The following is an 18,403-nucleotide window of genomic DNA, read 5'->3' as shown; positions in this document are numbered from 1 at the left end:
GTCTGAAAATAACATTTGTTTGAGAATCTGAAGCATTAAAAAACTTAATTCTGCCCTCAGACAGATTTTGAAAATTGCCATCAAAGTGGTTGGTACCAAGAAATCCTGAGGGTCAGGGTTAGGAGCTATCTTAGCCTTGTACTGTACATAAGCTTAGCCTAATTGAAGCATGAAGGAAAAGCAGAGGGATGCCGGTAGTGACAAGTTTTTTTACTCCCTCAACGTCTGATGTTGACGGAAGCTTTGTGGTGTTATGATGTTGACAGCCTGTACTAACATGTTCTGTGTGAACCTACGTGAAATTATAGCCACAATAGCCACTGTTCAACCACTTAGGAAAGCACTAAAACAGAATATTTCGAGGCAAATATTTAAAAACACAACAAAGCTCAGATGAAAATGTAAAAAATTTATTGTAACACTGAAATAGCACCCCATAAGCCTATCTTATACTGTTTCTTTGTAAAGTTAGTTAGTTAGTTTAGTGATGTCAAATTTGTGCAGTAGCTAAACTAGTTGTTAACAACAATAACCGTATTGACTAGTCACAAAAATCTAAAAACTTTAATTTGATCCTTTTTTTTTTTTTTATTGTAAGTCTGTCACACCGTTGATTATATCCACCAGAATTTTATTACGCTCAGACCTAATGTATTTTCATTAGCTTTCAAATTTTAGCAACCCTCTACATTGACTCCATCACAGTGGGCTGTCCATTTGTCTTCTGAGCCTTCAGAAGATGACAACTGAGAGCAATCTAGTTGAGTGTGAACACAGAGCGATAGATGGACAGAGTCTTAGTCTGTCCAATTAATGCTGTGACAGTGAAGGCAGTTTGGATAAAACGGGTTTTGAAGTGCAACACCAACGGCCTGCCACTCACCCGACTGTGGATGTTATGTGAAAGAGGCGAGGAAAAATTAGTTCTGAAACATGAGCTGAGAGCGCGATGAGCAGTAAGGAGGAGTGTGTACTCAGTAAACCCCCACAGAATGTCATGCTCAGGTCTCAGTGACAGGACTGAGCATGATGAAAGAGTCAATGCTGTGAAGGGTTCAAACTGACTGCAACGCTTGTCAACATGTCAGTGTCCAGGGCCATAAATATTTAACATTACTACATTATTACCAGCCAGGGGCTAGGGTTGTTTTCACATCATGAGTCAGTCTGTGTGAAAGTGTGCATCAGCATTGCAGGATGTAGCCCATGCACAGAGCGGCATTGAGAAATGTATGTGCTCTAGCCTAACTAATTCTGTTTTAACTTATCTGACTCTGGGTATGTGCGGCATATTTTAAGCTAAAAAGGATCAGCAGTCACAATCGTAAATATCTAACCCTATAAAGAAACAGAAATCTTATCTTGACACAGGTAAGAAAAAAAGCTACCAAACGAAATCTAAATAAGCACAGCAGCCATTTGAATATCTAGATTATTAAGCTGATAATGTATTTCTCAATATTTTTTAAAGCACAGTTTAATATATCAAACCTTATGCTTTTATTAAACTAATAAATTGATTACATGAGAAATATTTAGTGGCATGTGAGCAGGTTTGGATCTTATGTCATAAGCACCAATACTTGCTTTTTTGTGTAAAATAATAAGATTAGGATCACTGGAATGTTAAATTTTAGCTAGATTGTAAAATATGCCAGAAGAATCGGATTTAAACACTGCCTTTCTGCATAAAACACAAATTAATATTGTAAAGTGCATATTAATGAAAGAGATTAGTGTGCGATGTGTGTGCAACAGAAAAGAAAATAAGTTGTTTATTTTTTATTTAACCATCTTTCTACAAATGCTAAGGTTTCAGAAAAATGCTATCTTTATTAAAGAGGCTTTATTTCAATTAAATATATTGTCGTCAAGGTTTAACTACACCATAAATTGTTGTTTTTCTGCTCATTTGTTGGATGTTGTTTATAATAAAACCACTGAAACAGTTTTCTTTATATTCCTTCATATAAATAAGGAATTTCTGCTAAATCTAAAATTACTGTCCACCTGTCTATCCATCTTTTTCCTGCAGTCATTCAGAAATAGACAGGGTAAGCCCGAATCAATTTTCCATTTAATACAGAGCAAAACAGAAACAAACAGGATGGAGTTACAACAAGAACAACTATTCACACAACCCTCCGATGGCCAAGGGCAATTTAGAGATGTCAATTAACAGTACTAACAACTCCTCTGCCATGTAGCCCATCTGATCAGTCTATGTACTTTAGGTTTCAACCTAGTGATAAAATCGATTCTAGTATCTGAAAAGATTTCCTAATGTAAGCACCAACTAACCAGTAGCTAATGTTGGTGTATACTAGATTATTATGAATTGTTCAAATCTTAACTCTTCACTCTGTCAATGTTTAAGTTCACACTGCTGATTTTAAAGTAGTAGAAACTAAAGCCTTTGGTTATCAAAGATAATTAGAAATCTCAGGGCAAATCATAGTTATTCAAACTACAGTTTTTGTTTAACCATTGTCTGCTTTGTTATGTATTTTTCCTCTTTCTCATCCATTGCAGATGATGCATATCTTCTGACTGGCCTGAACATAGAGGAGATTTACCCCGAAACTAATAGTTTCATCACCTATGATGGATCAATGACTATCCCTCCATGCTTTGAGACAGCCACATGGATCCTAATGAACAAGCCAGTGTACCTCACACGCATGCAGGTGAGTCTCAACCACCCATCAAGGCTGTAAAACATCTCAACTAAGTAAGGAACATATGTAATTACGCCCCCTAATGCTCCATACTCCCCTTTCTGTAAAGTGATGCTGTGAATGTCTCCATTATGCTTCTGTAAACCTCTCACTCTGGCTTTGCACCTGTCTCTGCCTTTGCATTTAGATGCACTCCTTGCGGCTACTGAGTCAGAACCAGCCATCTCAGATCTTTCTGAGCATGAGTGACAACGTTCGCCCCGTCCAGCCGCTGAACAATCGATGCATCCGCACAAACATCAACTTCAGCATGCAGGGCAAGGACTGCCCTAACAACAGGGCCCAGAAGCTCCAGTACCGGGGTACAAACTACTTTATTTAATCTTGCTATAACTGTTTTAAGTAAGACATGTTTTGTAGCTATTAAAATCATTCATTCATACACCAAACAAAATGAACTGCATTTCTCACTATCCTACCTGTCCCAGAAGCATGATCCGTACCATCGGCTCAATTGCGCATGAGCAACCAGATATACATCTGGGTCGCCTTTGATTTTATTTTGTAAAAAATAACCCAAATTATGTTTTTCCCTCCCCAAAAATAGTGAGCGTACTAAACTATAATATTTTCAAGGTTAATGTATTTCCTGGCAAAATAAATGCCTTAAAATCTTTTCTGTCTTATCTCTCGTCTTTCCCCGATCTGCACCATAAATGGGATCCTATGCTACTTCTGGGAGCTAACTTTTTCGGTTTTGGATTTAAACATAAATCTAGTCTTTTTTAAGTAGCATTGAGTGCTAGTTTTGCCGATGGAGAGAATGTTCTTCATCTAATTACCATGTAGAGGGCCGCTCTGAAATGATGTGAGATGAAGCAAAGAGAAGGTCACAATTTTGGTAAGAGGAACGGTATGTTTTGGCAAATTTAGCAGAGCGAGAGTGCCAATGCCCTTGCAAGGTAGCAAAGCAAAATTTGGAGAAGTGGAAAAAACAGAACTTTTAGTTTACATTTGCATTGCAAAATCTAATCAGGGACTAGATGTGGCTCTGACCTACTGTGAAGGTGCCCAGCAAAGACAAATTTTTCAAATCAAAATGGAAGATCAAGAAAATAATTCTTAAATTAAAGAATGATGTAGGGAATGCCAGTAAGAGGTGTGAAGGAAAATTTTAAAAATTATTTACCCCAAGAAGAACTGTTTGTTATGCTCCCTTACCTCCAGCACAAACACCGGCCAGTTACCTCCACGTTTCCCCACTTTGGTGCACTCTTCCTGGTTGACTTCTTTAATCTACCACTGTCCTCCTTTCTTTTTCTGGAGTGAGGCTATCCCTGGCTCCCTTGCTCTGGCCCTCTGGTTGCCCAGCGGGCTTCTCCAATCTACCACTGTGGTTCCTTAGCTCAAGGGGGGGCATAGCCGGGTTGTGGGGCTTTTTTTGCAGGGTTCTTGCTTTCATTTCCTTGCTCCTCCTATGCCAGCTCCTTACCCTAAGCTCTCATCCTGAACTCTAAGCTGACATGACCCACAAACTCTGTACTCCCTCTGGTGGACTCGGGGATACCAGTAGCTTAGCTCTGCTTTGCAAAGTAAATACAGTACCGCAACCTGCTCCAGGAAATCCCTGTACACCATGTGGAGGTAGGACCTGTAACCAACAGACTCAAATATGTAGTGGAGCCTCTCTGTAGCCACGCAAATTTGTCCAGTCTGTAAATATCTTACACCATCCAGGTGAGTTTCAGGTGAAATATCAGGCAAGAAAAGGCACACAAAACAAACAAAATCTCTGTGAGAATGCACCATTAGGGAACAATACTGATAAGACACCTGATCAGACATATTATGGTACACATATGTAGTATTTAAGTTAGAAGGATTAATGTGTCCTTGTATTACAGTTACTCAATTTCTTCCCATTCTCCTTGTCAAAGTGATCTGCTATATTCCAAAACAAAGAGAGGTTTCAATTCTCAAATTAAGCTCCTATACATTATATATATATATATATATATATATATATATATATATATATATATATATATATATATATATATATATATATATATATATATATATATATATATATATATATATGATCATTACACATAGAGTAAAATATTCAAATCCTAAACTTTGTAATTTTCATTATTATGGCTTATAGATAATAGAAATCCAAAAAGTCGGGCAGAGAAAAAATTGATATAAGAAAAAGTGAAATATGGAAAAGTCCAAGGTGTTACACCCTAATTAGATAAGTACCAAAAACCCCTGCAAAGTTTCCCTATGCTGCAAAGGGTCTTCTGGTCTGAGTAAGTAGGCAACACAATGAATGGGAAGGGTGCTGACTTGACAGATATCTAAAAGAAAGTATTTGGTTGTTGATTTTTTTTTTCTCAGTTTAGTTAGTCACTGCTGCCAAAGACTGATTCATCTACCAGTACTTACTGGAAACAGTGCTAAACACTCACTATCGTGTCGCACGGATAAGATCCTTTTTTTTTTCTTTGTGCTGTGACAGAGTAGAGATACGTTGCTGCTGAGAGTGACTCGTGCCACTGTTTCACTCAGCCTTGTGTAAAAATCAGGTTGTTATTCATTCTTGCCCTGATTCATACAGTCCAAGCACTGTCCGAAAAGTCATGTTGTGTCACTTCATGAGCTTGGACAGACGTAATGTGAAAAAGATAATGTATTTACTTATGTTGTAGATTGTGTTCAGATGAAGTCTGGATGGATTTAATTTATAAGTCCAGATTTTTCATAATAATAATACTTTTTCCTTTTAAAATCTAAGTAGACTGACCTCAGTCAGTCCTTTGATTTTTATTACTGTTTAAACTGTAAAGAAACATGAGAGGCTGTCAAAAGTTTAAGATCAGTGCACTCAGCGAATGATCTTCAGAACGTTTGTGTGTCTTGCAGTTGTAACAAAGAGCCGATTTTCAAAGAAGGTGAAAAGTGATTTGCGTTTGTAATGAGGCAGGCAGCAAGTGCAAAAAAAAAAGAGCCTGCGAAGAGACATAGGGGGAAATGTAACTAGAAACACTGTTACAGTATGGTTAGCACCTGTCTAAAGACATGCAAACTTTGGGGAGGGGGCCATCGAAGAGAACTTTCTGGTGTTTTAGAATAATTTTGTTTATATTACTACTATATATTACTAATGCTACGTTCACACTGCAAGCAGCAGGAGCAGCAAAAACATGTGTGTTGCTTCATTTTTGATGTTTGTATAAGTTTAGTTCTGACGCTTGGCTGAAGCATCTTTGCAGCTCTTGCTGCACGGTCGGAAAGTGAGTCTGATGTGTATTGGGCAGAGCTACCCTATCCTTTCTTTACCTGTACAATGGCAGCTATATATCTGTGATCAGGGGGTAAAAAGTAGTTTTAATGTTTTTAAGTGAGAAAGTCCAACTGAAAACTTCATCCGTGCAGTCAGTTCATCAAAACTATGATATTGCCTTCAAATATTATTTTGCTGTTGGAGCCACTCAGACCCGGTACACCAGCAGTGCTCTGTCACTAGGAACCTCGTTCGACAGCAGCCTCTTTGCGCTGGATGTTGGTGTTTTTCACGTACGTAATCCAAACTGCAGGCACCAGAATAACAAAAGCAAACATATTTTGCCAGCAGATTTTGGCATTTTAAGTTAAACTAGACATTAATAAACTGTTTTAGGGGAGTGATCACAGCAATCTGCCCTGCCAGCTCCAAGATCAAGTTCTCTGAATGGTTGATGTGGCGCGTCGAGCAACAAAAGTTAAATTTGTCCAACTCCAGCAGCTGCTGCTTTCGCGGTGCGTCCCACATCTCAGATGCTCATAAGCTCATGATGCACTGCTTCTGCTGCTCAGACGCGATGCTCCTTCTGCTCAAAACTCGCTGAGGGACCTTTTGCTGTGCCAAGATGCGCATCAACAATTGACTTTGCATGTAAACTAGTTGCTTCTGCTGCCTCTGCTGCTTTAGGTGTGAATGTAGCATAATACTTTTGTGTTTATTATTATTAATTTTTATTTTTGTTGTACTTAGAGATAGAGCCTACTTGTGAAAGGGGCGCTATAAACACCATTTCCGCCAAATATATGGCTGACAACCTCATTCTTTTTTTTTCAACCATCTCAACTGCACACAAAACACACAATGGCCCAATCCCAAACTGGCCCCTAAACACTTACCCTGAGCACTATCCCTCCATTTGGACATTCCCACAGAGGGTCCGCCACATTAAGTGCCATCCCAAACCACATAGTGGGTAGGGGGAGTGGACCATTTAGCTCTTAAATAGTGAGTGCATCAGTTGCAGGCTCACTGGAATTCAGCAGCAGGTGTAAATGTGAACTAGTGGCGGAAGAAATATAAATTCCAATAGTTTGCTGCATCTTTATAATTCTGAAAGAAATCCCTTGTTAGGTATAAGAAAAAAACGTAAATAATTCAAAATGGGAGGTCCTCTTTAAAAGAGTTTCAACTGACCATATACATTTGTTTTAAGAAAGGGGCAAACGTTTGATTTTATGTCACTCCGCGCCACAGAGCTACAGCCATGCACATGTGGCATTGCCATAGCAATGACTGCTTTCTTTCTGTAGGAGGTAAGAAGCCATCCTATTCTCATATACACCCCCTCCAACACCCCCTTCAATCAAGGCACCTTCCACAACTGCGAGTGTGACTTTATTGGGAGTGACACACAGGGGGTGGTTTGGGATTCAGCTAATCTGTTCATTTTAATGGGGCAGAGCCAAAGTGGTCATGTCTTCACATTTGGGCAGTCACCGCATCAAGAACAACTATACACAGACAAAATTAAAGGGACAGTGTTAGAAGAATCTTAGCCAAGTTGAGGGGGAAAATGTATTGTCAGTTGCTTAGTGGTCCAAAGTCAGATGAAAGTAAAGTTTGATTTAAATTTAGAAATCAAGATCCCAATAACTAGATGAAGTGTTGAGAGGTAGACAATACCATTTATCTAAAGTCCAGTAATTGAAGTAAAGTGTTAAATTTGTCCATTGTGTTTCCAAAAGTCCATGGTCAACACAGTCATGTACCTGCAAACATCAGAGTAGTTTCCTCTTCCTTCTGCTGACAAGCACTATGGTGATGATGACTGATTTTAAAGCAGGTGTCAACACCTGCCCCCACTGGCAAAATACCATAAGCTGCTAAAATGACCGTGGTGTTACTGTGCTTATTGGATAGCAAACCCACTTGGCCTGAACCCCATAGAGAATCTCCAGAGTGCTGTGAAGGGGAAGATGATAGACTTCAGACCCAGCAATTCAGATGACCTGAAGGCCGCTTTCAAAGCAACCTGGGCTTATGTTACACCTCAGCAGAACAACAGGCTGATCACCTCGGTGCCAGTAATTCATTCAAAAGGGGGCCAAACCAGGTATTAAGATAAGTGTACTTTTCAGTACCCTAACCTTTCTGTTTAACATATACTTTTTTTTTTTTTTTACCATACTTGATGTAAAATACAAATTTTAGAAGACAGTGAATATTGAGTTTTCATTATCTGTAGGGCATATATGAATATCATAATAAGACAGGCTTGAGAATGCTTGAAAATGTCTAGTGTACAACATGTACTAGTTGATCTTTCTTAAAAGAATGAAAAAAAATAGATGTACTTTTCTTAACTTGACCCAGATATTGTAAATGGATCAGAATCTCATAAAGCAATGACCTAATTCTGGAGTTTTTAAATGTAATCTTAAATGCATATTAAATAGTCCTCTTTATTTATATAAACTTCTGATTATTAAGAAGAAGTTATTAAAATCAGTCTATTTTTTTCATACAGCTTTTAGATATATTTAATCTCAGCTGTAAGATTGAGGTGTTACTCTTTTTTTTAAAGTGTTTTACAGATCTTTAGTATACTATATCTTATTGACAGTCAACTCATGCAACTGCGCTGACAGGCCCAAGAGAGAACTTACACGGTCTGATTGATCTGAAAAGCCCGTGCAGTCTGTACTCTTTCCTTAAAATATAGAAAAATATCCCTCACAGGTTTAGAACATTAAAAAAAGAAAATATCTTGTTGACCACCATAAGATTTGTTGAAGTTGTTAAAATCTGTTTTAAAAAATCAGTTTTAATTTGCTTCATATTTTTAGAATGTACAGGTGCTGGTCATAAAATTAGAATATCATGAAAAAGTAGATTGATTTCAGTAATTCCATTTAAAAAGTGAAACTTGTATATTATATTCATACATTACATACAAACTCATATATTTCAGATGTTTATTTTGTTTAATTTTGATGATTACAAATGACAACAAATGAAAATCTCAAATTCATCATATCAGAAAATTAGAATATTACTGAAGACCAATAAAAACAAAGGATTTATAGAAATGTTGGCCAACTGAAAAGTATGAACATGAAAAGTATGAGCATGTACAGCACTCAGTATTTAGTTGGGCCTCCTTTGGCCTGTATTACTGCAGCAATGCGGCGTGGCATGGAGTCGATCAGTCTGTGGCACTGCTCAGGTGTTATGATAGCCCAGGTTGCTCTAATAGTGGCTTTTAGCTCTTCTGAATTGTTGGGTCTGGTGTATTGCATCTTCTTCTTCACAATACCCCATAGATTTTCTATGGGGTTAAGGTCAGGAGAGTTTGCTGGCCAATTAAGAACAGGGATACCATGGTCCTTCAACCAGGTACTGGTAGCTTTGGCACTGTGTGCAGGTGCCAAGTCCTGTTGGAAAATGAAATCTGCATCTCCAAAAAGTTGGTCAGCTGCAGGAAGCATGAAGTGCTCTAAAACTTCCTGGTATGTGGCTGCGTTGACCCTGGACCTCAGAAAACACAATGGACCAACACCAGCAGATGACATGGCACCCCAAACCATCACTGACTGTGGAAACTTTACACTGGACTTCAAGCAACGTGGATGAAGTGCCTCTCTTCTTTTCCTCCAGACTCTGGGACCTTGATTTCCAAAGGAAATGCAAAATTTACTTTCATCAGAGAACATGACTTTGGATCACTCACCAGCAGTCCAGTCCTGTTTCTCTTTAGCCCAGGCAAGACGCTTCTGACGCTGTCTGTGGTTCAAGAGTGGCTTGACACAAGGAATGCGACAGCAGAAACCCATGTCTTTCATACGTCTGTGTGTGGTGGTTCTTGAAGCACTCACTCCAGCTGCAGTCCACTCTTTGTGAATCTCCCCCACATTTTTGAATGGGTTTTGTTTCACAATCCTCTCCAGGGTGCGGTTATCTCTCTTGCTTGTACACTTTTTTCGACCACATCTTTTCCTTCCCTTCGCCTCTCTATTAATGTGCTTGGACACTGAGCTCTGTGAACAGCCAGCCTCTTTAGCGATGACCTTTTGTGTCTTGCCCTCCTTGTGCAAGGTGTCGATGGTCGTCTTTTGGACAACTGTCAAGTCAGCAGTCTTCCCCATGATTGTGTAGCCTATAGAACTAGACTGAAAGACCATTTAAAGGCTTTTGCAGGTGGTTTGAGTTAATTAGCTGATTAGAGTGTGGCACCAGGGGCCATCAATTTTGAACCTTTTCACAATATTCTAATTTTCTGATATGATGAATTTGAGATTTTCATTTGTTGTCATTTGTAATCATCAAAATTAAACAAAATAAACATCTGAAATATATGAGTTTGTATGTAATGTATGAATATAATATACAAGTTTCACTTTTTAAATGGAATTACTGAAATCAATCTACTTTTTCATGATATTCTAATTTTATGACCAGCACCTGTAATCAAATGTCTATCAAAACATAGAAGCTAAAAAGGCAAAAAACCAAGTACGGAGCCCCATAATTTATCTCTCCCTTAGCCGGATTCAGAAATACAGATATTTGTTATATATTAAATTGGTATTTTTTCCAAATATTTAAGTAAAATGTTAGTTAAATAGAGACAGAATCATGTTTTGTCAATGAGGTCGAAGAGAGTAATAACCTACAGCGTTAAGTTAAGAATTGTAGCAACTGGCTATCCTAGTATGTGCTAAGAGTACTTTACTTGTTTACATCTTTACACATTTTCTTGACTTGTCATGATGCTTTTATAGCTTTAATAAAGAGCCACCTGTTAAATGACAAATTGCAGATAGGCAAGGCAAGTATACCACAGTTAGTAAAGAGACAATTGAAAGGCTTTACATGAATTAGTAAGTTAAATAGAAGGAAAGTATAAGCAGGATAAAAGCAAGTAAAGATAAAAACATGATAAAAGCAGGAAGTAGATATCACATAATGACAAGTAATACATTCCAATATTCTATCTTTCCCTAGTTTGTATATGTAAACTATACTGTATATAGTACTAACAAAGTCAATGTAACTAAAGTGTTTAAAAAAAACCTACTGAAACTCTATGCTCTAATGTTTTTCATATGAAGAGCAACAGGCTAAAACAATTCCTTTTTTGCATAATTGCTAAATGCCATAAAGAGATAACAGGTTATTTTTGTTTATATGTATCTCTAGGAATCCACCCAGTGTCAGTTTCAAGTCAGGTTTGGATTATGTTACTACTATCTTAGGAAAGCAACTGACATTAACCCTTTAAGGACTAACCCTACAGTCTTAGAGAATTATGTCCTCTAACCTTCAAAAGTGTTAAAGTGTTTTCTTACATCCATCAAGAACAGCACCTTTCATGCCCCACATCCAGACTGTAGAGGAGCTGAGCAGCTCCTTTAGTAAATTACTTTTACACAGGTCATTCATCCCTGCTGCCATCGGACTCTACAATCCGACACTACAACGGCAGTAACTTGTGCAATGTATAATGTGCAATTACCATTTCATACCCAGTGCAATAACTTGTTTCTATCTGTCAATAAGACTTCAGCTGTCATATATATATATATATATATATATATATATATATATATATATATATATATATATATATATATATATATATATATATATATATATATATATATATATACATACATACATTATATATATATATATGTATATATATATAGGACATGCTGTACAGATGCAAACCTCATTTCCTTGCTTTGTACTCCAGTGCAATAAAGTTGAATTTTATCCTATTCTATATACCCCCATGCATCTTTTCTTCCATTGGCACATTCTTATTGTTCTTTTTGAAGATTTGAGCCAATGTAACCCATACTCACACTGAGCAGCTCACACTGAGTCTGGTTCTGCTGGAGGTTTCTTCCTGTTAAAAGAGAGTTTTTCCTCTCCACTGTTGCTACAAGCATGCTTAGTTTGAGGGATTGCCTTCGGGTCAATGAGTCGATGCAATCAACTACTCTCCTTAGATAGAAAACTCAGAATCAAATTGACTGTATAATCTGGCACCAATTCACAACATGTGTTAAATGAACCGAATTGAAATGAATTAACAAATGCATTTCTCTACTGTGAAATCAACAAAGTCAATCAATCAATCAATATTGCCATCAAATTTAGCTGATGTAGCCAGTTGACTCTGGTTTGTTTTTACAGAGATCCATGTAAAGGTTGCTGGACATCATTTATCTTTCATAAAGCAGCAGAGTTCATATCTAGTTTTTATCCTTTCCTTTCAGATGGAAAGCCATTTATTAGTAGCTTTGAACTTCTATTTGTATCTGCAAAAGATGGTTTGAAGACATACAGGTGCTGGTCATAAAATTAGAATATCATGAAAAAGTAGATTGATTTCAGTAATTCCATTTAAAAAGTGAAACTTGTATATTATATTCATACATTACATACAAACTCATATATTTCAGATGTTTATTTTGTTTAATTTTGATGATTACAAATGACAACAAATGAAAATCTCAAATTCATCATATCAGAAAATTAGAATATTGTGAAAAGGTTCAAAATTGATGGCCCCTGGTGCCACACTCTAATCAGCTAATTAACTCAAACCACCTGCAAAAGCCTTTAAATGGTCTCTCAGTCTAGTTCTATAGGCTACACAATCATGGGGAAGACTGCTGACTTGACAGTTGTCCAAAAGACGACCATCGACACCTTGCACAAGGAGGGCAAGACACAAAAGGTCATCGCTAAAGAGGCTGGCTGTTCACAGAGCTCAGTGTCCAAGCACATTAATAGAGAGGCGAAGGGAAGGAAAAGATGTGGTCGAAAAAAGTGTACAAGCAAGAGAGATAACCGCACCCTGGAGAGGATTGTGAAACAAAACCCATTCAAAAATGTGGGGGAGATTCACAAAGAGTGGACTGCAGCTGGAGTGAGTGCTTCAAGAACCACCACACACAGACGTATGAAAGACATGGGTTTCTGCTGTCGCATTCCTTGTGTCAAGCCACTCTTGAACCACAGACAGCGTCAGAAGCGTCTTGCCTGGGCTAAAGAGAAACAGGACTGGACTGCTGGTGAGTGGTCCAAAGTCATGTTCTCTGATGAAAGTAAATTTTGCATTTCCTTTGGAAATCAAGGTCCCAGAGTCTGGAGGAAAAGAAGAGAGGCACTTCATCCACGTTGCTTGAAGTCCAGTGTAAAGTTTCCACAGTCAGTGATGGTTTGGGGTGCCATGTCATCTGCTGGTGTTGGTCCATTGTGTTTTCTGAGGTCCAGGGTCAACGCAGCCACATACCAGGAAGTTTTAGAGCACTTCATGCTTCCTGCAGCTGACCAACTTTTTGGAGATGCAGATTTCATTTTCCAACAGGACTTGGCACCTGCACACAGTGCCAAAGCTACCAGTACCTGGTTGAAGGACCATGGTATCCCTGTTCTTAATTGGCCAGCAAACTCTTCTGACCTTAACCCCATAGAAAATCTATGGGGTATTGTGAAGAAGAAGATGCAATACACCAGACCCAACAATTCAGAAGAGCTAAAAGCCACTATTAGAGCAACCTGGGCTATCATAACACCTGAGCAGTGCCACAGACTGATCGACTCCATGCCACGCCGCATTGCTGCAGTAATACAGGCCAAAGGAGGCCCAACTAAATACTGAGTGCTGTACATGCTCATACTTTTCATGTTCATACTTTTCAGTTGGCCAACATTTCTATAAATCCTTTGTTTTTATTGGTCTTCAGTAATATTCTAATTTTCTGATATGATGAATTTGAGATTTTCATTTGTTGTCATTTGTAATCATCAAAATTAAACAAAATAAACATCTGAAATATATGAGTTTGTATGTAATGTATGAATATAATATACAAGTTTCACTTTTTAAATGGAATTACTGAAATCAATCTACCTTTTCATGATATTCTAATTTTATGACCAGCACCTGTATTGATGAAATCTCTTTAAGCTGTTGGTATTATTTTACAAAAAGTAACGTCCAAACCATTTCTCCCTAAAACGAATAATATATTGCATAATTTCCCTAGTGCTGTTTGTTCACTAATGGTCTGTCATAAAAGTAGAAGACCTTCAAAAAACATCAACATTTATCTTATGATTGAATCACTTTAAGTCTGCTATTTTGCTGACCTCTAAAGGGAATTGGTTGAACTCGATATTTCCTTGAGGTGTTTTTGTAAGAGGGTCTAAATAGAAATGCACACCACGCTTTTCAGCTTTCTTTTTAGTAAAATACACTGATATTTGGAGTTGTAACATAGCAAAACAGGAAGAGAAGTTTGCAATCTCCTCTTCATTGTTTCAGGCCAAATATGAAGTTGCTAAATTCACCCCTGGAGCGTAAAATTCATTGTAGGGTTTGCTGTACCGTGGCTGACCCAAAAGCATGGCAATTTTTCTCTGTGTCTCTTTTGCTCATTCTTCCTCTGTTCTGCACTGTTCACTCCACTTCCCTTAAAAGCCAAACCTTTTGTGCTGTGCAATAGTTTGTGGGGAAAGCTTCAAGGATTGTACACTTCATGATTCTGATTGTCTGACAAACACAAACTAGACACTATTATGAAGGCAACACATGGTTGTTAATTAGCTATAAAGTGTAAGAGCTTCAGGATTAAATGGATAGATTGTGAAAATGCATGTTTTAAGAAGCTGGAGGAAATGTATTTTCTTGCAAGGCAGGAAACGATGAGTTTCGCTGCTTCTTCTGACCAGAAAAGGCAATAAATGTACCAACTTTAACTGTGAGAAGAATCCATTGTTATGTTAGTTTTGACTTGTTTGCACATACTGCTACCTACTAAATCGAGAAGTCTGGATAAAAAGGGGAAATTGTTTTATATATTTTCCAGCTCTGTGTCAGCATAAAAAAAAGAGATAAGACTACAGGAAAAATATTTGTATTTTCACATTTCTCTCTTTATCTGTCCTACCTTTCTTTGTCCCTTAAGTCATTTTTCATTAAAAATTTTGATTCTTCATTTCTTCTTCACTCCCTCATGGCCTTTCCTTTTTTCTTTGTGCTCCTATAACATTGTGTCTTATTTTTCTTTCTTCTGTCTGTGCAATCCATGTGTCCTTCCTCTCTTCCCTCTGCTGTTTTTCTGTCCTTCTATTTATTCTAGTCCTTCTTTCCCCTTGTTTGTTGCCTTCCTTCAATCCTTCTTGGACTTGTTTCACAAATTTTCTCCCCCTTGTTTTTGTCATCTTATGTGTCTAAATATGTATCCTACCTCTCTTTATTTTGTCCTTTACTTAATACCTCTTAATTTTCTTGTCTGTTTTTCTCTTCAGTCTACATTTCATTCTTTCTGCCATTTCTTCCATTTGTTATCTTTTTCCTTAATTTCCTTTCAACCGTCTGTCTTCCTCCCAACTCCATATCCTTTATATTTTCTTACTTTTCTCCTCTATCTGACCATCCCTTCTTTCCCACTACTCATTCTATCATGTTGTCATACTTTTATATTTTTTTCTTCCATTATCCTGTTTTTCCTTTGGTTTTTCTTCTTTGTGTTCTGATCGTCCGTCCTTGACAATCTAAGTAAAAAGAACATATTCAAGGCTGTTCAAAAGAGCAATGAGCTTTGATCAATCTGGTTACTAATATGATCACAAAATATTCCATTGCCATTTATCAGGGGATACTGTAACAATCAAAATAAGCGTATACATGCCAGGAAGAACCGTCTGCAAGGGTTCATATGTAAGAATGAAAGAAAAACATTAGCTAAGGTTACATTTTTTCAGAGATGGATTAACTAAATGCCAGTCACTGTAAAGAATGGTGGCTGAGGTAGCACAATATTGGAATGTTTCTCTAAATACTTGAAAATTTGTCATGTTGCCTTGGACTGAAGGAGAATCTCCTGAAAAGAATGTTTCCAATAGATCAAAACCCCAGACACATCCTCAATTGAGCATCATCCTGATTCCAGATGTTTGGAGGGAAATCAAACAGACTGATTAAACAAAAAAAATAAATAAATAAATTCTGTGGAGAATTTAGAAGAATTGAAGAATTTAGTTTAAACTGCCTGGTCTGAAATTCCTGCTCTAAGGTATTAGAAGTTTGTGAACTCACTGATGTACAACAGCTCACACTATCACTGATTTTATTAAATACCTTTGGGATTTACAGGTGCCTTAAATCTTAAAACATCTCCCAATTTGTATGGTATATCTTGAGTTTATAAAAATGTAGACATTATTTTTAAAAACAGTTAAACAAACCTTAACCCTAGCTTTCTGTAGCACAGAAAAGACACTGAATACATCTCACTGCATGAAAAGTGAGATTTTCGTCCCCGTAAACTCCCGCAGATCTGCCTGATTTTCGTCAGTTTCCGACAATTTGCAACCCGCGCTTGTCCGCGTTTGTCGTGCCACAAATTGTCGGAAACGGACTCTGACGTATGTGGAGAGCGATCAGCTGTACTAATGGCCCTAATTAGCATATGAATGCAGCAAACCCGCGCGGCTGGCCAGGTCTGGCTTGAATAACCTTCTCAGTATTGGCTGAAACCACTATTCTCAAACAAGTGAAATCGCTCGTGATTGGCAGCAAAACCACACGTGGCCACGCCAGGCTTTAATGTTCTTACTGAGTATTGGACGGAACCACTTCTTTTTAAACAAGTCGCTCGTGATTGGTTGGCATATATATATATTTACATATAAATTTACATATAAATTTACATATATATATATATATATTTATGAATATATATTTATTCATTCATATATTTATTCAGTGGTTCCCAAAGTGTGGGGCGCGCCCCCTAGGGGGGGCGCAATGCCATTGCAGGGGGGGGGGCGGGAAGCGGTATGGATGAATGAAGAAAAAAAAAAAAAAACAGCGCTTGCTTGACTGAGCATAATGGACAGTTGTGACAATGCAACCCAGATTTGAGAAGATATACAGCAAAAAGCAGGCTCACTACAGCCACTGAAAAGATGGGAGGATTAAAGTACAATGGAAAAAACTCTCAGGGAGCTGTTCAATGTTTTCACTCCATTTTGCACAGAGGCTTTTTTAATGTATAGATTATAGCAAAGTTAAATATTGTTACAAATAAAAAAAAAAGAAATATGTTTAAAATAACACAGATAACAAATAATCCTCTTCTAATCTACATTACAGAACTATGAAAAAAATACAGTTACACAAAAGTGGTCCACTGTAAAGATGGTGTAGTTTGTTTTGTTGCAACCTGAAGTGTGAAATAAACTTCAGTGGAGTTTGAAAACAAAATATGTGTATAGATTTATTATATCTGGTTGAACAATGTGTGTGCCCAGTTGATTCTTTTTTTTTGGGGGTGGGGGGGCGTGGAAATTTTATTGTAATGCAAAGGGGGGCCCAGAAGAAAATCTTTGGGAACCACTGTATTTATTCATTCGTATGCTGTGTATTTATGTTATCCTACACTACTACACAATTATTAGGCTACCATCAAGGACATGAATGAATTTATACAGGAAATGAACATTTGCCAGGAAGCTGTTTATGCAAAGAAAGAGCTTTATTAAAACACACACAACTATATACAACGCGTATCCAAACACATGCGTATCTAAAAATTACAACTCCGTGAACGGTCCGTTTGCTTCCTCGGGGTTGGAGGTAACAGGCAGCATTCCCTCCAAGGCAGGTCCGATGTGCAGACGCCTACTGTGCGTGGCCCTGTACTTCGGCATCGCTTCTAACCGGGACTGCAGCTTAACACAGAGTTCAGTGAAATCCGGCCTACGAAATGGCGGCGACCGTACAATCCATCCAGAGACACCGCCAACGACGCCATCTTGTTCGTCGGACATGAGGCCGACGTGGCGGACTTCCAGAGTTCCACTTCCTCATCTGCTAGCACACTCTGCCTCGCTTTCAGCAGCTGAAAAAAAAACAATGAATCAGCGCACTGCGTATGGACACAACACATCTATCAATGCACCTGAAAAATAGTCACCAAATAAAGTCTTACCCTCTTTCTTCTGGCCCGACTCCGAGCAGATTGCTTGGCAGCCTCTGCACGCAACGTGTTGGCTGGCTGCGTATATCTGAAGCTCCTGCGTACCGTCTCAAAATACGTCTTACAGGCAGCTGGAAAACAATTAAATGAGAGTGGTATGAATAAAAAAATCAAACGCAAGTCACAGTAACAAGGACCTTACACACAATGTCGTCTTTATCAACATCGTGCAAATCTGGACTTGCTGATATGGCTCCGAGCAAATAGGAGGTCTGTGAAAACAAAATGTACAGCTATGATCGGTATCTATCCGTATCCATTGCCTTTTACCGCAGAATGAAAGCATATTCTTTAAATCTTACCCTTGCTCCGGTTCATAGCGCCTGCAATTAGTCTCCGAGTTGTGAAGACGGCTAACTGCTTCCTGTGAATCA

At 38.0% G+C, this 18,403-nt stretch overlaps 1 protein-coding gene across 2 annotated transcripts in view; it reads left to right on the top strand.

Moving 5' to 3' along the window:
* Nucleotides 1-18,403, top strand: part of ca10a (carbonic anhydrase Xa) — a 374,229-nt gene that overhangs the window by 350,880 nt on the left and 4,946 nt on the right. The window contains exons 7-9 of one of the 2 annotated variants that reach the window (XM_038277948.1): nucleotides 2,533-2,687; nucleotides 2,866-3,040; nucleotides 7,888-8,080. In XM_038277948.1, coding sequence (XP_038133876.1) covers nucleotides 2,533-2,687; nucleotides 2,866-3,040; nucleotides 7,888-8,080 — 523 coding nt within the window. The remainder of the gene's footprint in view (nucleotides 1-2,532; nucleotides 2,688-2,865; nucleotides 3,041-7,887; nucleotides 8,081-18,403) is intronic. The other variant, XM_038277949.1, reaches the window with a different exon arrangement.

This window comes from Cyprinodon tularosa, unplaced genomic scaffold (genome assembly GCF_016077235.1).
Source record: "Cyprinodon tularosa strain WSP-4 unplaced genomic scaffold, ASM1607723v1 ctg136, whole genome shotgun sequence".
NCBI lineage: Eukaryota > Metazoa > Chordata > Actinopteri > Cyprinodontiformes > Cyprinodontidae > Cyprinodon > Cyprinodon tularosa.
This window is presented reverse-complemented; position numbering and strand designations above follow the sequence as displayed.